Below are 21,836 nucleotides of genomic sequence, written 5' to 3' on the forward strand. Positions count from 1 at the left end.
TAACTACCTTGGGTACATGTTGTACCTTCATATCTTGTATCGGGATTTTTTCACTGCACACGGTTTCTGATGTAATGTGGGGCATCCTGCATTGTTCTCTTGCGGCAAAGAAAATATTTTTCACCAAAATATCAGACAACGCAGATACAGTTAATTAACCCCTGCGGAAGGAGTATTGTAACTGCCTGAACTTGTAAATCGAAAATGCGGACTCTTAGAGGAACTTTGTTGATTATTTGTGGAATTAAGGCCACTGATTGTTGAAACCCAGTGTAGTTTCATCAGAAATTTGAGTAATATTGCATCTTATTTTACTTGTGAAGTGAATGAAATCAGTGTATTGTTGTGGTATTTAAATTCTGTGTAGTCGTTTGATTTTCCTTTCCGCAGTCCCAAAATTGCGATTACCTTGAAGAAAGGAGTGCCCTCGCTTTGGGAGGTACTAACGTATCACATACACTCCTGGAAACTGAAATAAGAACACCGTGAATTCATTGTCCCAGGAAGGGGAAACTTTATTGACACATTCCTGGGGTCAGATACATCACATGATCACACTGACAGAACCACAGGCACATAGACACAGGCAACAGAGCATGCACAATGTCGGCACTAGTACAGTGTGTATCCACCTTTCGCAGCAATGCAGGCTGCTATTCTCCCATGGAGACGATCGTAGAGATGCTGGATGTAGTCCTGTGGAACGGCTTGCCATGCCATTTCCACCTGGCGCCTCAGTTGGACCAGCGTTCGTGCTGGACGTGCAGACCGCGTGAGACGACGCTTCATCCAGTCCCAAACATGCTCAATGGGGGACAGATCCGGAGATCTTGCTGGCCAGGGTAGTTGACTTACACCTTCTAGAGCACGTTGGGTGGCACGGGATACATGCGGACGTGCATTGTCCTGTTGGAACAGCAAGTTCCCTTGCCGGTCTAGGAATGGTAGAACGATGGTTTCGATGACGGTTTGGATGTACCGTGCACTATTCAGTGTCCCCTCGACGATCACCAGTGGTGTACGGCCAGTGTAGGAGATCGCTCCCCACACCATGATGCCAGGTGTTGGCCCTGTGTGCCTCGGTCGTATGGAGTCCTGATTGTGGCGCTCACCTGCACGGCGCCAAACACGCATACGACCATCATTGGCACCAAGGCAGAAGCGACTCTCATCGCTGAAGACGACACGTCTCCATTCGTCCCTCCATTCACGCCTGTCGCGACACCACTGGAGGCGGGCTGCACGATGTTGGGGCGTGAGCGGAAGACGGCCTAACGGTGTGCGGGACCGTAGCCCAGCTTCATGGAGACGGTTGCGAATGGTCCTCGCCGATACCCCAGGAGCAACAGTGTCCCTAATTTGCTGGGAAGTGGCGGTGCGGTCCCCTACGGCACTGCGTAGGATCCTACGGTCTTGGCGTGCATCCGTGCGTCGCTGCGGTCCGGTCCCTGGTCGACGGGCACGTGCACCTTCCGCCGACCACTGGCGACAACATCGATGTACTGTGGAGACCTCACGCCCCACGTGTTGAGCAATTCGGCGGTACGTCCACCCGGCCTCCCGCATGCCCACTATACGCCCTCGCTCAAAGTCCGTCAACTGCACATACGGTTCACGTCCACGCTGTCACGGCATGCTACCAGTGTTAAAGACTGCGATGGAGCTCCGTATGCCACGGCAAACTGGCTGACACTGACGGCGGCGGTGCACAAATGCTGCGCAGCTAGCGCCATTCGACGGCCAACACCGCGGTTCCTGGTGTGTCCGCTGTGCCGTGCGTGTGATCATTGCTTGTACAGCCCTCTCGCAGTGTCCGGAGCAAGTATGGTGGGTCTGACACACCGGTGTCAATGTGTTCTTTTTTCCATTTCCAGGAGTGAATTTTTGTGAATCGACCAGTAGCTACGAACGCAAGGAGAAAGTGCACCGAAGTGGTGTTACAGTTTTGAGCTTATCAGATGCCACTGAGAACATGAAGTTATTTAATCTCAGGGTTCAAACTGTTTATATACAAAAGCAGCATGCTACATACTTCGTCAGGAAATGTGGCCTACTACAAAAACCATGGCATCGCATTAGAAACTCCAAACAAACACGATTTTGAAACATGTAGCTTAGCTACTACATCAATAACTTGTTCTTCATTTGCTTCTATGACGGATATGTAAACTCAGACATTCCAAATTAAACACGAAACAATGCCGTGATGCACTGAAAACTCGATGTATTAAAAAACTGAACAGTAGGTAGGACCACCAGCGCAGAGGGTGAACGAATTCGAAACTGCAGCGTGTTCCGTTCTTCAAACTGCCGAGTATTTTCCAAGTCTGATTAAGCCAGCAGATGAGTAGGTTTTATTTCTCCGTTTTCATAACTCATTTATAGCTCACAAAGTGCGTCTGTATACTAACACACTTTTGGTAAAACAAAACAAAAAAAAATCTATTTTGCGGCACATTCCTTCTTCAAAGTATCTATTCAATTGAACATTCGCAAAGAACAAATAAGAAGATGAATTCTTTATATAATTGTGTCAACAACTGATTTTAGCTCGCTGTGTAGTCTAAACAAAAGCATTCTCGACCAAATAAAATTAGTTAAGTTCACAGCCTGTCTAACATTCTGCGTGGGGTCTGTTTGTGCTAAGTCGTTTCTCCCTCCACTTTCGGGGAACGACGTTCTGAGCGTGTTTTTTAGAGAATTGACTAGTTTGAACCTGGGACCTGTTGCTGATAAGGAGACGCCAGACCACACATGACATGTAGAGTTCAGAAGAGTTTAGTGAGACTAGCGATGATATAACCAAAGACTTAATGTTTTCGGCGTCAGCTCCACTCACTCCCTGTAAAAGAATCTTAATACTAACTAAATTTAGTGCAAGGGGTTCAAGGCTTTCCTATTTTTAGTTAGATGGTAAAATAACGCCGAAAAAGCAGTTTACCATTGGAAATTTTATTCTACTCACAAAACATTGTTTATAAATTGCACTATTGATAAGATGAAATGTTTTAATACAGGATGATAAAAACCAACTGCGTTCAACAAAAATGTGAACGAATATTCCCTGAATGGGTTTTCAAGTTCTACAATGGATCGAAGGATGACCTATGCCATATCACATCTATAATCTAGGTTTAAATTAAGTTTCACAGAAGAGAAAACTATCAAAATGGTCTACAGTGACCCTCAATTATCTTTAATTACTTATCCAACATGTCCTAAATTACAGATTTTTACTTCAAGTAGCAAATGTGACCACCATGAGATTTAATTGACGATCGACACTAGTATTACGTAAAAAGGGGGTGTAACTGATGAGACTTCTGCAGTTCTGAGTGGAGCTTTATGCGCTGTTATGCGGCATCGCGAGCTTTCATTACCTTGTCGTTGGTTAGGCAGCGTCAGGGGGCGGCGGGTGGTGCAGCTCCATACAGCTCACTGTCTCAGAAGCAACTCTCTTAACTTCTCCTTACTACAATTTACTGAAGTTGGTTTAAAAAAACCTATCTGGCTATGATTTCAACTGACCAATCAGGGTCTCAATGTTAACCTTAAGCTCCACCTACAAAAAATCCTATCTATCCAATGAGAAACGTTATACTTTTCGTGGTGGGGCAATGTTTTTAACGTTTGCAACATAACAGAGACGCGACAAAGTCTCATGCTAAAACTTGCAGCTGGTGTGGCCCTTTTAGTGTTATCGCAAGATCTATACTGTTCTTCTGGAAGGCTATATCTTTTAACATGGGCTGGGAGGTGGTCCTGGCGATTGGTTGGCGACGTGGGTGTGCGTCCCTTATCGTAGGGCCTTCTAGCTTAACACGGTTCTGCTCTCGGCTTCTGTTCTCGTTTCTCCCCTCGGATCTGCGTCTGTCTCACGGTGGGAAGGTATGACATGCATTTAGGCATTCTTGTGTTAGTCTGTGGTATTCCATTTGCTCACTCGTTACTCGTATTACTTTGGTTAATTTAATGTCACGATTTAATCGGAGCTATGCGACATACTACTGGATTTGCTTATCATGTCAGGGTTTTCATGGAAGGTGTTGGATTTGCCTGACACCTTACAACATAAATTAAAGAACTGTTTCATGTAAGGCCTTTGGCATTAAAAAAAATTAATGTTATGGAGTTTTAAGTGTTAGGGCTTCAGCTGATTTGAATTTAGCTTGTTTGCTCTTGAAGTGTGACTCTTTGGGCTTTCAGCGTAACTAAAGAACTGTTTAAAGGTAAGGTTTTGCCTTTAAAATTTTGGCTGAGTTTTGCGTAATTAAGAACTGTTTTAAGAAACGCCTATTTTTAAATTTAATGTTGTTTAGCCTGAAGTTTAGGTTGTCAGCCGATTCTGAATTCAAATTGTTTGCTCTTTAAATCGCTGATTCTTTGGGCCTTCAGCTTAAATAAAGAACTGTTGTAAGGTAAGGCTTGCCTTTAAATTTCTGATTACGCTTGCTTTTTAAGTTATTGGCTTTCAGCCATTTTTAAATTAAAGTGGCTTTCAGCTGGTAAGTAAGTCCCAAAGATTAAAGCTGTGTGTTTAAAAAAAATTTCTTTTGGGTTCTTTTAATGTTTGATCAAATCATTAAGTTGTATGTCGAGTGTAACTGTCAGCCCCTTATTTTGGCACCTTTCCTCGAATTAAACTACCTGTCCTGTCCTTCGGGTTTAGCAGGGCCAGCGTGTGTAGTGCCAACAGTAAAATTCTGAGGCAGTCGTGTTAAAGTGTGGTCGTGTTTCTCACAGGGGGGAATTGCACCCCTTGTTGTTTTGGGTGAAAGTATCACAGCACAGGCCTACATTGATGTTTTAAGCACCTTCTCGCTTCCCACAGTGGCAGAGCAATTCGGGGATGGCTTTTTTTTTTTTAAGGGCGCTCAGCTAATGAGGTCATTAGCGCCCAGTCACAGTTGTTAGAGCACATGGAATCTAGTAAAACTCAAGGGGAGGGGGGGACACCAGAAAGTCCTGACAAAGATGCAGATAAAATAAATAAAAAGTTAGATGTCTTTGGACAAGCCAGTCAAAGTTATAAAATGCAGAAGACGAGCAGCTGCTCGAGCGTCATCAGCTAAAATATCCGGTAAAGTAGATGGCAGGGACAGGACAACATGAGATTGATTAAAGCGGGGACACGACAATAAAACATGGCACACAAGGGCACTGTGGGGCTGGGTCACCGGAGAGCAGGTAGCGGTGGCTAAACCGGCAATGCCCAATCCGTAACCTGGTCAGAAGGACCTCCTCTCGCCGAGATGGTTGGGAGGATGTTGTCCAAGCAGTTGGGAGCGGTTTTACTGCCCGGAGCTTGTTTCCTTGGAGGGATGACCAAGCATCCCACCACAACGACACAAGCCTCTTACAAACAACCCCACGAACGTCAGATGACGGGACACAATGGGAGGCTGGCCGAGGCAGGAGGACTGCAGCCTTGGCTGCAGCATCTGCAGCCTCATTCCCAGACACTCCTACATGTCTGGGAACCCACAGAAAGCTGACAGGAGAGCCATCATCAGCGAAAGAATGGAGGGACTGCTGGATCCGTTGCACCAAGGGATGAACTGGATAGGGACCTCCAAGGCTCTGAAGAGCACTGAGGGAATCAGAGCAGAGTACATACGATGAATAGCGGTGGCGGCGGGCATACTGAACGGCCTGATAGAGAGCAAAAAGCTCGGCCATAAAGCTGGAACATTGGTCGAGGAGCCAGTACGTAAAGGTGGCAGCCCCAACGACAAAGGCACAGCCGACACCATCGTCAGTTTTGGAGCCATCGGTGTAAATAAAGGTGTGATCGGCAAGTCGAGCACGAAGTTTGACAAACCGTGAGCAATACACTGCAGCCGGAGTACCCTCCTTCGGGACTGAGCTGAGGTCGAGATAAGTATGAACCGGAGCCTGGAGCCAAGGTGGTGTCAGGCTCTCACCCTCTCTGAAGGTGGTAGGGAGGGCAAAATCCAATTGTCGAAGCAGGCGACGGAAGCGGACTCCAGGGGGCAGCAGGGCAGACACATACAACCCGTACTGACGGTCGAGAGACTCGGCGAAGAAGGACTGATAAGAGGGGTGGTCGGGCATTGACAACAGCCGGCAGGCATACCGACACAGCAGTACGTCGCGCCGGTAGGTCAATGGTAATTCGGCAGCTTCAGCATAAAGACTCGACGGGACTAGTGTAGAAGGCTCCGGTCGCAAGACGTAACCCCCGATGGTGGATGGAGTTGAGACGGCGTAAGAGGGATGGCCGAGCAGACGAGTAGACGAAGCTCCCATAATCCAGCTTCGATCGGACTATGGACCAATACAAGCAAAGCAGGACAGTGCGATCCGCTCCCCAAGATGAACCACTAAGAACTCTGAGGACATTAAGGGAACGTGTACAACGGGCCGCCAAATAAGAGACATGCGGAGACCAACAAAGTTTCCTGTCCAATGTGAGACCTAGAAACCTATTTGTTTCCACGAATGAGAGAACAACGGGACCGAGATGTAAGGATGGCGGAAGGAACGCTTTATATCGCCAAAAGTTGATACAAACCATCTTCTCTTCAGAGAACCGGAAGCCATTGGCCATGCTCCATGAGTATAGGCTGTCTAGACAACGCTGAAGGCAGCGCTCCAGGAGGCATGTTCTCTGGGCACTGCAGTAGATCGCGAAGTCATCGACAGCCTGAGACATTAGGTCGAATGCAATCCATAATTGGATTGAACGCGATGGCAAAAAGGGCTACGCTCAAGACGGAGCCCTGAGGCACTCCGTTCTCCTGGAGGAAGACATCGGACAATACAGAACCCACACGTACCATAAACTTTCGATCCGTTAAAAAGGAATCAATAAAAAGGGGCAGGCGACCGCGTAGGTCCCACCTGTGCATAGTGCGGAGGATACCTCCTCTCCAACAGGTATCATAAGCCTTCTCAAAATCGAAGAACACGGCTACCGTTTGGCACCTTCACAAAAAGTTGTTCATGATGAATGTCGACAAGGTCACAAGGTGGTCAACAGCGGAGTGGCGGCGACGAAAGCCGCATTGGACATTGGTAAGTAGCCATCGAGATTCAAGAATCCAAACTAACCAAGCATGAACCATGCGCTCCATCACCTTACAGACACAGCTTGTAAGGGAAATGGGGCGGTAACTAGAAGGAAGGTGTCTATCCTTCCCGGGTTTGGGTATAGGAACAACGACGGCGTCACGCCAATGCATGGGGACCTGACCTTCGGTCCAGATGCAATTGTAGGTACGAAGAAGGAAGCTTTTGCTCGCTGGAGAAAGGTGTGCCAGCATCTGAACGTGAATGGCATCTGGCCCCGGAGCAGAGGACCGGGACAGTGCAAGCGCACGTTCGAGTTCCCGCTTAGTAAAGGGGGCATTATAAGTTTCCAGATTCAGCGAGTGGAAGGAAGGTCGCCGAGCCTCTTCTGCCTCTTTCCTGGGAAGGAAGGCAGGGTGGTAATGGGCGGAGCTTGAAACCTCCGCGAAAAACCGGCCGAAGGCGTTGGAGACAGCCACAGGATCAACGAGGACCTCATTACCTGAGGTCAGGCCAGGTACCGAGGAGTGGGCCTTAACGCCCGACAGCCGGCGCAGGCCACCCCATACGACAGAAGAGGGAGTAAAACTGTTAAAGGAGCTGGTGAAAGAGGCCCAGCAAGCTTTTTTGCTGTCTTTGATGACTCTACGGCATTGCGCTCGGAGTCGTTTGTATCCAATACAATTCGCCAACGTAGGATGGCGGCGAAAGGTGCGTAAAGCACGTCGTCGAGCACAGATAGCGTCTCTACAAGCCTCGTTCCACCAGGGGACGGAAACGCGACGTGAAGAAGAGGTAGTACGAGGAATGGAACGTTCTGCAGCATTGATGATAACAGCCATGAGGTATTCGACCTGACTGTCACAACTGAGAAAATCGTGGTCCGGAAAGGTCGCCAGGGAGGAGTAAAGTCCACAGTCAGCTTTCGGTATGTTCAAGCTCGAAGGACGTGGGGATGGGGTGTGGTGCAGGAGACGAACGACACAGGGGAAGTGGTCGCTCGAATAGGTGTCAGAAAGGACATACCACTCGAACCGATGGGCAAGAGCGGTAGAACAGATCGAGAAGTCCAAGTGGGAGTAGGTATGAGTAGAGTCCGAGAGGAAGGTCGGAGCGCCAGTATTGAGGCAGACAAGATTGAGATGGTTGAAGACATCCGCCAAGAGTGAGCCTCTTTGACAGGATGCAGGAGAGCCCCAAAGGGGATGATGGGCATTGAAGTCGCCAAACAATAAAAACGGCGGGGGAAGCTGAACAATGAGGTGCATCATGTCAGCCCGACTAACAGCAGATGACGATGGAGTGTAGATGGTACAAACTGAAAAAGTAAAAGCAGAAAGAGTAATACGGACAGCTATTGCTTGGAGTGGGGTGGTCAATGGGATGGGATGGTAATAGACATCGTCCTGAACGAGCAACATGACCCCACCATGAGCTGGGATACCGTCCACAGGTGTGAGGTCATACCGCTCCGAGGTATAGTGGGTAAAGGCAATACGGTCAGTCGGGTGCAACTTGGTTTCCTGGAGACCAAGGACGAGCAGACAGTGCAGGTGGAGGAGCAGTTGTAATTCCTCCCGATTAGATCGAATACCTCTTATGTTCCAATGTAACAATGCCATCGCTAGTCAAAAAAGAGGGGGAACGAGACGGGGGAAGAGCTGGTCACCTCGACCGCCGCGGAGGGCCAGGTTTCGAGGGAACAACGCTACAACCGGCAGGAGGCGGATCCTGTTCCATCGAGTCGTCGCCAGCTGCGGCCGCTGTCCCTGGTTGTGTAGGAGGGGCAGCATCATTTGCCGACGAGAGGCCAGCTGAGCGCCTGGCAGCAGAGCGTCCCGGCGAAACTGAGGACGGCCGGGAGCAGCGACTCACGGATGGAGCGTCAGACGAAACGCGCTGGGGTGGAGAGGGGGATAGAGACTTATTCTTGGAGGCCCTCTTGGAAGTCCGAGGAGGCACAGGGATGGTGGGCTGGACCCGAAGAAGGTCCTCACGCGCGGGGTCCGTTTTGGAACGCCGGACCTCGGAAGCTGGGGTCCGGAACGTTTCCCCGGTGGACGCCTGAGAACAGGATCGCTTCTCAGGCGGTGGGAGGGGGGGGAGGAGGAGGAGGAAGGGTGGCCCCTAGGGCAGAGGGGGCCGAGGCCACGGGGGAGGAGGATTTGGAAGGGAGGGATTTGGGAGGCGGAGGCAGAGACCCCGGATGGGGGGAGGAGGCGGAGGGGGGACAGGATAGGGGTGAGGATACTGTGGAAGGAGTGGACACGACTCAGGCAAACGAAGTGGTCAACGTCACGGGATGGAGGCAGTCATACTTCTTCCTGGCCTCAGAATAAGAGAGATGATCCAAAGTTTTGAGTTCTTGAATCTTCTTCTCCTTCTGATACGCGGGGCAGTCTAAGGATCTAGGCGAGTGGCTGCCAGGACAATTAACGCACCGAGATGGTGGGGTGCATGTATGTTCCTCACAAAGAGGACGTCCACAATCGCCACAAAGGGGCTCAGCCTCACACCGTGACAACATGTGCCCAAAGTGCAAACACCGAAAACAGTGCATAGGAGGCGGGACGTAAGGTCACACGTCGCACCGGTAGCACATCACCTTTATCTTCTCCGGGAGAATGTCCCCCTAGAAGGCGAGGATAAAGGCCGCGCTGGACTCGCCGGACGAAATGCACGCCTCAGCGCTCCAGGTTGGTCCTGAGCTCCTCATCAGATTGCAGCAGGAGGTCCTGATGATAAATAACCCCGTGCCCTATTCAGTGCCAGATGCGGGACAATGGACACTGGGATGTCCCCTAGTCGGTCGCACGCCTGGAGCGCCGCCGACTGTGTGGCAGAGGTGGTCTTTATAAGAACGGACCCTGAACGCATTTTACTGAGAGCCTCGATTTCCCTGAAGATGTCCTCGATGCGCTGAACAAAGAACATGGGCTTCGAGGTGGCGAACGTCTCCCCATCGGTTCAAGAACAGACGAAATAGTGGGGGAAGTACTTCGCCCCAAGCCGGCGGGCCTGTCCTTCCTCCCAGGGAGGGGCCAAGGGGGAAAGGGCAGGAGAACCAGAACCAGAGACAGTACCTTTCTTTTTAAAAGACTCGGCCGCAGAGCAACCTGATACATGTTGACGTTTCATCTGCGAAACGTCCGCCCCGATACCACCCACTCCGACCAGGGGCTCTCCGCACGGGCGCCACCCAGCCTCAGCATGGGTCACCTGGCAGGATGACTTGCCGGGAGTCCTGATGCCCCAAGGAGACGGGCATCTACTCCTTGGCCGACGTGGGGAGGGTGCCACTCAGGTATCGGCAGTACGATCCCTGTGTTGTCAGGGGGCTACAACCTAGAGGGTACATGACGACCCCACCACAACTGGCTGGCTACCGTGCTGGATTTCGGGTGCCATGGAAAGTCCATCATGATCGTAGGTGCAGATGGGGACGCACTATGGGCGTAACTTGTACAAGCCATCAGGCGTTTAGGCCCAACTTGAGGAATAGTGGGTAAGGTTACAACGCCGTTACCATGCTGAGAGCCAAGGTCTTTGTGCACTGAGGACCACTGGTACACCACGTAAGGCGTCCTTCCCCAGAAGGCTCGTACTTCTGTAGAATTTTGAAAAATGGAGGTCAAACCCCAAGGGGGACCATCACATGGAAGGCCGAAACGGTTGAAACTCCTTTTAGTCGCCTGTTACGACAGGCAGGAATACCTCGGGTCTATTCTTACCCCGGACCCGCAGGGGGGTCGGGGATGGCGATTGCATCTTTCAACACTATCGACCAGCTGCTCATAATGCACGGCCTGTGGCGGAATTGTTACACAATAACAACCCTTTAATGGACTGGCCTGCACAGAGGGCTGACCTGAATCCTACAGAACACGTTTCGGATGTTTTGGAACGCCTACTTGGTGCCAGGCCTCACCGACCGACATCGATACCTCTCCTCAGAGTAGCACTCCGTGAAGAATGGGCTGCCATTCGCCAAGATACCTTCCAAGCCCTGGCTGAACGTATGCCTGCGAGAGTGGAAGCTGTCATCAAGGCTAAGTGTAGGTCAACACCCTACTGAATTCCAGAATTACCGATGGAGGGTGCCGCGAACTTGTAATTCATATTCAATCAGGTGTCCGGATACTTTTGATCACCTCGTGTATACAATGTGTGTCTCCTAACAGCTGTCAGGCACATTTTCTCTGGCGTTTCGTCAGACATCTGCACTGTCGTTTGTGCAGTGCGTAGCTGGAGTCAGTACTCCTCATCACGTTTTTCATGCGATGCCCAGTCTCGACGGAAAGTACCGTTTTGTTTCCCCTTTAGAAACAAAATAATTTATTAGCGTAATTTTACGTGCTCATTCGATAAGGCGGTCTCAGATTCGCCTGGTTCAATATTTGTTTTATGTACATGTATTTAAAAGTGTCAGTAAAACTCGAACAATAACCATTACTAGGGCAGTGATACGATTGGCCTGGCGGGTGCAGACCGCTCCTGCCAATCATGCAGTGGTGCTCAGTCGGTGCTGTAGTACCGGTTATTGTTTGTGTTTTACTAACCTGGTTAATACATATCTATAAAAATATAGCACTAGACCAGTTGTTCCCAACCTTTTCTAGACCACTACCCCTAAGTGGAATCAGACAATAGCTAGCACCCCCACCCTGCCCCCTCCAACCCGCGGTCATGTCCTGCCGTTTGTTACCGCCGCCCTCCTCCACATTACCATCTTTAGCACCTAACTAAACTGTAGAATGAAAGACTTTTCTTCGAACACGTTCATTTTTAAAACGATGAAAGATGATTGATACTTGGTTTGTGTGTGTGTGTGTGGGGGGGGGGGGGGGGGGGAAGGGAGGAAGGGTGGACACTTGTTACAAAGCACACTTCCGTTGCATTACTCCTGCCCGTTTTACAGTTGCGTGATCTGCACAGTGCAACCTCATTTAAAATCAACCAAGTTAAAATGTGTGCGCTGTTCTTACTGTTCGTAAATCACTTGATTGCTGCGCTCCTACTTCTGAATTGTCGGTAATTGGAAGACTACAGGTTGTTAATGCTTTGTGTCACACCTCAGACCCCAACAGTAAGTTGTAATAACAGTAATAACAATAATAATAATAATAATAATAATACTGTGTACAGAACTACTGTAGCCCTTGTGTAGTTACTGCTGTGTCGTGCTCTCAATTAATTCATTTATCCCTTTCGAAGAGAGCAATAAGCAGATTCTGAAGTACTGCAGGTTCTGTCTATAGCTTGGAGAAGACGTTTTCTTGAGATAGCATCTGTTACGTGTATGTCTCGCTTTTATCATCAGCGATGTACGGGACAGAGCGCAACGTATGTGTGTATTGGTCTATGTGAGGAACCTGTACCCTCCACCGTATTAATTCTGATAATTGAGAAACAATAATTATTGATAATTTATGTAATCAGTATTACATTCCTTCAAAATTGTGGTAATAGTAATAATATTTTGAAAATGTTCACGCGAGGTAGCCGCGCATTCTGAGGCGCCTTGTGACGGTTTGCGCGGCTGCCCCCGTCCGAGTTTCGAGTCCTCCCTAGGGCATGGATGTGTGCGTGTAATTTAGTTTAAGTTAGATTAAGTAGTGCGTAAGCCTAGGGACCGATGGCCTCAACAGTTTGGTTCCATAAGACCTTACCACATACTTCAAAACTTTTGAAAATGATTTAGTTTCATGACAAACAGAATCGAATCGGTTTTAGAAAATTTCATTTACCCCTCAGGGGTAATTACCCTCATACTAACCTGTATCAGCTCCATAGAACGGGTCCTTGAAATTACGCTTTAAGTATCATTTTGTTTGTAATGGGAAACAAAAACCGACACTTCTTGTCGACACTGGCATGAAAGGCGCGATGAGCGCTATTTGTTTTGAGTTGATCCCTGCTAAACAATGAGAAAATGATATTGGTGATACCTGCTTTACCGGCCGTTTTGTTAGATTACGAGACCACAGCCGCTACTTCTCAACCAAGTAGCACCTCAATTTGCCTCACAAGGGGTGCGTGCAGCCCGCTTGCCGACAGCACTAGGCAGTGCTAATCTTCAGTGATCTGACGGGAAATGGTATTACAATTGCGGCAAGACAGTTGGCCCTTCACTGGTTTTCAGTCACTTGAAATATGTCTCCTATTGGTCTAGGTGGTCTAGGGGTAGCGTCTTTGATTCATAATCAAAACGTCTTCGGTCCCGGGTTCGATCCCCGCCACTGCCTAAATTTTGATAAATAACCAGTATTGGCGGACGAAGACTTCCGGCATAAGAAGTCAACCTCATTCTGCCAACGGTCTTGTCAAAGAGGGCGGAGGAGCGGATAGAGGTTCAGGGCACTCTCTTGTCCTAGGTGTGGTAAATTGCCCCTAAAGGTGGAAGAATCAGCAATGATCAACGACATGAGGATGCAGAAGGCAATGGAAACAACTGCATTAAAGACACGTAACGTGTATCCGCAGGACATGTCGCCTGTAATTGAAGAAGTGTCATGATGATCTCTCCATTGGTAAAAGATTCCGGAATAGTCCCCCATTCGGATCTCCGGGAGGGGACTGCTAACGGGGAGGTTACCATGAGAAAAAAATTGAATAATCAACGAACGGATAACGTTCTACGAGTCGGGGCGTGGAATGTCAGAAGCTTGAACGTGGTAGGGAAACTAGAATATCTGAAAAGGGAAACGCAAAGGCTCAATCTAGATATAGTAGGGGTCAGTTAGGTCCAGTGAAGGAAGACAAGGATTTCTGGTCAGATGAGTATCGGGTAATATCAACAGCAGCAGAAAATGATATAACAGGTATAGGATTCGTTATGAATAGGAAGGTAGGGCAGAGAGTGTGTTACTGTGAACAGTTCAGTGATCGGGTTGTTCTAATCAGAATCGACAGCAGACCAACACCGACAACGATAGTTCAGGTATACATGCCGACGTCGCAAGCTGAAGATGAACAGATAAAGTGTATGAGGATATTGAAAGGGTAATGCAGTATATGAAGGGGCACGAAAATCTAATAGTCATGGGCGACTGGAATGCAGTTGTAGGGGAAGGAGTAAAAGAAAAGGTTACAGGAGAATATGGGCTTGGGACAAGGAATGAAAGAGGAGAAAGACTAATTGAGTTCTGTAACAAGTTTCAGCTAGTAATAGCGAATACCCTGTTCAAGAATCACATGTGGAGGAGGTATACTTGGAAAAGGCCGGGAGATACGGGAAGATTTCAATTAGATTACATCATGGTCAGACAGAGATTCCGAAATCAGATACTGGATTGTAAGGCGTACCCAGGAGCAGATATAGACTCAGATCACAATATAGTAGCGATGAAGAGTAGGCTGAAGTTCAAGACATTAGTCAGGAAGAATCAATACACAAAGAAGTGGAATACGGAAGTACTAAGCAATGACGAGATACGTTTGAAGTTCTCTAACGCTATAGATACAGCAATAAGGAATAGCGCAGTAAGCAGTACAGTTGAAGAGGAATGGACATCTCTAAAACGGGCCATCACAGAAGTTGGGAATGAAAACGTAGGTACAAAGAAGGTAGCTGCGAAGAAACCATGGGTAACAGAAGAAATACTTCAGTTGATTGATGAAAGGAGGAAGTACAAACATGTTCCGGGAAAATCAGGAATACAGAAATACAAGTCGCTGAGGAATGAAATAAATAGGAAGTGCAGGGAAGCTAAGACGAAATGGTTGCAAGTGCTACTCTGAGATGAAGAGGTTAGCACAGGAAAGGAATTCGTGGCGGGCCGCATCAAACCAGTCGGTAGACTGACGACCAAAAAAAAAAAATAATTGGTCAAAGAACAGTATGAAGTATCAATGATATGCCGTGTGTGTGTGTGTGTGTGTGTGTGTGTGTGTGTGTGTGTGCGCAGAAATTAGAGGAATGCCTTCAGTTGGAAACAAATCAGTAAATGTAACAGACCTATTTGTGTTCCAATTTGATTCTCGCCTCCACACGTCCTTTGTGCAATCCTCTTGTTGTTTGATTCCAACCTTTTGCCCCAGATCACAGGCTCCGCTCCACCACATGAACCAAAATGGTAATGGTATTCACTGGATCTCACTGACGTATCGTTAAAAACTCCACATATTTCTGTATGTGCAAGTTCCTATTTTTGAAATTACATTAGAAATTAAACATTTTAAAATGTGTTTCCACGTTTCATTTCTGGTTCAGAAGAGAGTTGGTGGTGTCTTGAAAGGCAATGAATTTGAACACCGGTAATTGTTTTGAAGGCAAATTACCGAACAACATTACTCCTCGCCTTTGAGTAAGGACTACCACATTTGCACATTTGACACATTGTCATTCCCTTACAGTCTTCACTGTACTGGTACGAGGGCAGTTCAATAAGTAATGCAACACATTTTTTTTTCTGAAACAGGGGTTGTTTTATTCAGCATTGAAATACACCAGGTTATTCCCCAATCTTTTAGCTACACAACACTATTTTTCAACGTAATCTCCATTCAATGCTACGGCCTTACGCCACCTTGAAATGAGGACCTGTATGCCTGCACGGTACCATTCCACTGGTCGATGTCGGAGCTAACGTCGTACTGCATCAATAACTTCTTCATCATCCGCGTAGTGCCTCCCACGGATTGCGTCCTTCATTGGGCCAAACATATGGAAATCCGACGGTGCGAGATCGGGGCTGTAGGGTGCATGAGGAAGAACAGTCCACTGAAGTTTTGTGAGCTCCTCTCGGGTGCGAAGACTTGTGTGAGGTCTTGCGTTGTCATGAAGAAGGCGAAGTTCGTTCAGATTTTTGTGCCTATGAACACGCTGAGGTCGTTTCTTCAATTTCTGAAGAGTAGCACAATACACTTCAGAGTTGATCGTTTGACCATGGGGAAGGACATTGAACAGAATAACCCCTTCAGCGTCCCAGAAGACTGTAACCATGACTTTACCGGCTGAGGGTATGGCTTTAAACTTTTTCTTGGTAGGGGAGTGGGTGTGGCGCCACTCCATTGATTGCCGTTTTGTTACAGGTTCGAAGTGATGAACCCATGTTTCATCGCCTGTAACAATCTTTGACAAGAAATTGTCACGCTCAGCCACATGACGAGCAAGCAATTCCGCACAGATGGTTCTCCTCTGCTCTTTATGGTGTTCGGTTAGACAACGAGGGACCCAGCGGGAACAAACCTTTGAATATCCCAACTGGTGAACAATTGTGACAGCACTACCAACAGAGATGTCAAGTTGAGCACTGAGTTGTTTGATGGTGATCCGTCGATCATCTCGAACGAGTGTGTTCGCACGCTCCGCTATTGCAGGAGTCACAGCTGTGCACGGCCGGCCCGCACGCGGGAGATCAGACAGTCTTGCTTGACCTTGCGGCGATGATGTCACACGCTTTGCCCAACGACTCACCGTGCTTTCGTCCACTGCCAGATCACCGTAGACATTCTGCAAGCGCCTACGAATATCTGCGATGCTCTGGTTTTCCGCCAAAAGAAACTCGATCACTGCCCGTTGTTTGCAACGCACATCCATTACAGACGCCATTTTAACAGCTCCGTACAGCGCTGCCACCTGTCGGAAGTCAATGAAACTATACGAGACGAAGCGGGAATGTTTGAAAATATTCCACAAGAAATTTCCGGTTTTTTCAACCAAAATTGGCCGAGAAAAAAAATGTGTTGCATTACTTATTGAACTGCCCTCGTAGATAGGACAGCTTGGCTGTGGAAGTGGAAGGGTAGCCCACAGCATAGACAACAGTATTCACAATTACAAGCACCCAAGCTTTAATGATCTTCCAGCAATAAAGGCTCTTAACAAATCTCAATTAAGCAAGGGCATAATCTTTGTTGCAAACATACGTTAACCTTCAACCGGTGAATAACCTCAATAAAGAATTGCCAACCAATAAAACGTAGATAAAGGACTGCTTTACAAGAATGCTTAAATTAAGTAAAACCATGAAAGCTAAGTTACAAATTTTATGTTAAGCCTCAACAGGTGAATAACCCGAATAAAGAATTCTCATTTAAATAAAACAGATAGGAAAATGCCTTACCAAAATGCTTGAATTGCGTTAAATCATGAAAAGCTGAGTTACAACTTTTCTCACAAACTACTTAGGAATTTACAGCAAATAAACAAGTTTGATCTGCAAAGGTAACTGCCTAGTCCAAGCGACCGAAGCCACTCAGAGCGGACGACCGCCCCAACGCTGGTCATCAATCGACGTCACGGCCCAGTGGCCACCCTGCTAAAACAGACTAACGTTTCGGTAAGCGACCGACAGCAACACAGGAGTAACAGTGACTGAAAGTCGGCGTACGCCTTACGAAACCCGGCACACCCTGAAGCGGGAGCAGGCACAGCTGACTAGCGGCCATACAACCGCGAGCGAACAAATCTCACGCCGCCCGTACTAACGCGGGAAATGATAGCGAGCGACAAGACGCCACGCGCAAAGCAGCAACCGTGCCTACCCCTCGACCACAGAATGTGTCCTGTCTCCTTGTCTATGGTAATACAATTTATAGCACACAAGAAACGATTTAATAATGGCATTAGTTCAACGCAAGATCAGTTAACAGTTAGGTCCAGTAAAGATTTACGAACGGATTTACCTTCAAACCAACTTCCGGACCACAGGCGGAAATTAGTAAACTTGGCATAAGTTTTCACCAGACCGATAAACAAGAAATCAAATTAAACAGTAGCCAAAATACAGTCACGATACGCAAGCCCTTCAAGACCTTGCTATCTTACTTACAGTTATCATTAACGGCGAAACATACACGAATGAATGACAAATTCACCATTGAAAGCAGAAAAACAACACACCGCAAAGGTTAAATTAATTAATTTGCAGACGAGCCAGTCACTGAAAGCTCAGTTCCACAAGATTAGGACTAACCTCACTCGGCAGCAATACATTTGTGTGCGTGATAACTAGGTTGCCCAAACAGGACTCCAAAACCCAAAACAACAGGTCACACGTTAGCTCTCATGTTCTCGGATACTAGGCACCACCGGGCTAAGGCAATCGACACGAAAAAAAAAAAAAATCTCTGAAATTACAGCTGCCTTTCTCAACGCTCCCTTCTCGGCCGTGCACAACAACTCTTCTCTCGTCGCCTCAGAGTGCGGCCGCAATGTCCGTTCTCCCCTGTTGTCCGCCCCAGGCTCCCTCGTTAGGACCCGCTCCGACAGGAGGCGCTCGCGATCGCACGTAGTGCCAACGTCAACCAGAGGAGTAATAGATAGCGTCTTGCGCCCGAGAGCCGCGCCGCGGCTCATTCACATTATCATTCGCTTACAGTTCTAGGAACTTGTACATTAAGACGATATTTGTGCAAAGTAAGTAACAACATATTGAAGTAGCAGTTGAGTAGTGGATGAAACAAGGTGGATTTACACCATTTCAATTATGTTTTAATCCTGTAGAAAAATATTTATTTTCCATCACAGAGCACTTCTTCATTTCTCACTCAGTGCCTCACAAAAGAAGTGAAGCACCGAAGAGGAAGGAGGAAACGAACTGAAAATTCATGAGTTGAGGGCTTTGTGATGTTACTGCAGTGACTAAAAACCCGAGTCAAATTTTCAAAAATCATGGAAGTGTTAACCCATTTATCAGTATGACGTTGGGCGCACCCTCTCCTGGATGCAAGCATTGGTTCGATTGCCGTTGTATCCGAGGCAAGCTGACCTACATCTCTTGTAACTCGTCCTCTATCTCCTGGATTCTGGAACGAGGATAGAGTTGACATCCGATCATGCCCAACGTGTGTTCTGTCAGGCAGAGGTATGGGTAACTCGTTGGCCATGGGAGTACCTCAACAACATGCTTGGTGCTTCACTTTGTCAGAAAATGAGGCAAATACAACGTGCTAGTAGTTTAATTCGTAACTGTCCTTTTCCACACAAAGTCTTTCACTGTTTAGTCCACATAGTAGGATAGATTCTCTTCCGAAAGAGAATCCTTACACTCTAGCCCTACCACTAAGAAACAGCTGTAGAGTGAATCCACTGCACCACACGAAACACAGGGGAGCGAACGAGCATCAGTAAACGATAGTTCTCTCTGGTGTCCTGTGGCTGCTTCTCGTTTTTTGTCAGGCAATACAACAGTGTGCAAACCAAATTTCTCAAACGGTTTGTGGATTTTGTCCTAGATTACTAGTTGTATCCGGTGCTATAGTTTTCAAATTATGTTGCAGAATGCATTAATAATGAGGTTCTACTTATGTCACACAGGGAAGGAGGAACATTCAGCAAGTGCCTGATGTACAACGGAAGCGCCCTGGACGGTGCTTCCGAGGTGCCCTGCCAGCACGGCTGGGAGTACGACGACACGTGGTACCCTCTGACGGTGCCGTCAGAGATGAACTGGGTCTGCGACGACATGTACATCGTCAGTGACGTCATGTTCTATGCACAGAACATTGGAGCAGGCCTGGGACTGCTGTTCGGCTACATGGGTGACATGTAATTTAAAAAAAAATTCCTTCTATTCTTATTACCTTTGTATTTTCTGTTACCATTTGGTGTTAAAGGATATGAATAATCGCTGTCTGTCAGTACAAGAATGGGTAGTGGCACTGCAATCGCCAGTACACCAGAGCGCTACATCTGACTGAGGGGAGCAGTGAGCCATTTGGAGAGCTGGCACACGCTGAGTTGAAAGCTCACAAACAACCAGCAGAAGTGAAACTTCCTGGCAGATTAAAACTGTGTGCCGGACCGAGACTCGAACTCGAACTTTGCCTTCCCCGGGCAAGTGCTCTACCAACTGAACTACCCAAGCACGACTCACGCCCCGTCCTCACAGCTTTACTTAAGCCAGTACCTCCTCTCCTACCTTCCAAACTTTACAGAAGCTCTCCTGCGAACCTTGCAGAACTAGCACTCCTGAAAGAAAGGATATTGTGGAGACATGGCTTTGCCACAGCCTGGGTGGATGTGCTTGAGTGAAAATCTCATTCTGGAAACGTCTCCCATGGTGTGGCTAAGCCATGTCTCCGCAATTTCCTTTCTTTCAGGAGTGATAGTTCTGCAAGGATCGCAGGAGAGCTTCTGCAGAGTTTGGAAGGTAGGAGACGAGGTACTGGCAGAAGTAAAACTGTGAGGACGGAGCGTGAGTCATGCTTGGGTAGTTCAGTTGGTAGAGCACTTGCCAGCAAAAGGCAAAGGACCCGAGTTCGAGTCTCGCTCCGGCACACAGATTTAATCTGCCAGGAAGTTTCATAACAGCGCACACTCTGCTGCAGAGTGAAAATCTCATTCTAGAACCAGCAGAAGTGGCCACCAGCTCTTCATGCAACCATGTGGCGGTAGGAATAATGCACAGTACGTCCATGAAATGCAGTTTACGTGTAGGGAGGAACCTTTACTTGAAGGAAAACGACTTCCTGCAAAGGAGATGATGATTCCGTGAGGTCAGGCTGAAGCAGGTCTTATCTGAAAAATCGCCCCAGATGTCTCGCAAATGTTTTATGAGTGCGTGCATGGCGAGAACAGGGCCCCAGGGTGTCGCGTTATTTCTTCCTAGCCAGTGCTGAAATTTAACTCTCTGACTATAATTTTTCTTCGAATTATTGTGGAGCAGCCACAATTGTATTTTGTAAATTTCAGTAGCCGCAAAACAGCTGCTGAATCAAAAATATTTTTATTGCCTACACGACTGATTTCTGAACACTAAAATTCTGTCATCTGGAGTAAAAACAAGAAGAACGTTTTACCGATTGAGGTAATCTCCCCCCTTCTACCCCCTCCCCCCCTTCTCCCCCAGCGTTGTCATGGAACCAAAATTTCGGCCACACAGCATGGGAACTGTTCACGGGATCCTTGGCCACCCATTTGCAATTCAGGTGCAGAACTTTATATCAATGACAACACTGGAATGCGAGACGACCTCAGTCAGTTAAGTATTTTTTTGTTGTTGCACACCAGACGATGGAATTTTAGTGTTGGGTAGTAAGCAACAAAAATATTGTTGATCCAGTAACTGTTGTGTGCATCGTTCAACTTACAAAATTTTGTATAAAATACATAATTGAACCATCAGGAACTTTTATATTAAACCCAAATATTTTCCGGGTTCAGTCTTGGACCATATTAATGGATACTACAAAAAGACACAAATAATTGTATGTAGTATTCAGAAAATGTTAACTGTTCTTTACAAAGAAGTGCAAAATAACATGAACACCTACAGGGTTAAAATGGTTTATGCCACCATATTGCATTAGTCATTACTAAAAATCTGTAGTACATGCCATCAATGTAAATTTATGACACAGGACGTTTGAAGCAAATACACAAATACTAAATGTACACAGAGCAGTACTGAAGAGAAGACCCGAACCATAAATTTTACTTTATAAAAAATGTTGATAAGTTCGTCAAAGATCTTTAAAAGAAAATTTTTGTTGTATGGTATAAAAATATCTCGATGACATGTTACTTGGTAATGTAGAGGACTAGACTATCTTTGGTGAACATATTAGGTATAGTTTCACATGTAAACAGAAAACGAAGTTTCTATCTCCAGGCATAAGATAACATAGATGTTACAATGCGAGGTAGGAAACATTTTATAACCCGAATGTCAAACAGTATCATATTCATTGCATATACGCAATGAAACGCATGAGTATATAAACAAACGTCAATTATATCATAAACGCAAGGTAAATCGCACCTGTAACATTAAAACAAGCTAAAATACGGTGCTCTTAAATGGGTTGAAATGTGACTCAGTGTTATTATGCATCCAGGTTATAGTAGTACTGTCACA

The 21,836-nt window shown here is 47.1% G+C and overlaps 1 protein-coding gene across 2 annotated transcripts in view; it reads left to right on the top strand.

Moving 5' to 3' along the window:
- The window catches only part of LOC126473484 (solute carrier family 22 member 7-like), a 514,289-nt gene that overhangs the window by 413,037 nt on the left and 79,416 nt on the right, over window positions 1-21,836 (top strand). For both annotated transcript variants that reach the window (XM_050100560.1, XM_050100559.1), the window contains exon 3: window positions 19,295-19,525. In XM_050100560.1, coding sequence (XP_049956517.1) covers window positions 19,295-19,525 — 231 coding nt within the window. The remainder of the gene's footprint in view (window positions 1-19,294; window positions 19,526-21,836) is intronic.

The sequence above is a fragment of the Schistocerca serialis genome, chromosome 4 (assembly GCF_023864345.2).
Source record: "Schistocerca serialis cubense isolate TAMUIC-IGC-003099 chromosome 4, iqSchSeri2.2, whole genome shotgun sequence".
NCBI classification, from domain to species: Eukaryota; Metazoa; Arthropoda; class Insecta; order Orthoptera; family Acrididae; genus Schistocerca; species Schistocerca serialis.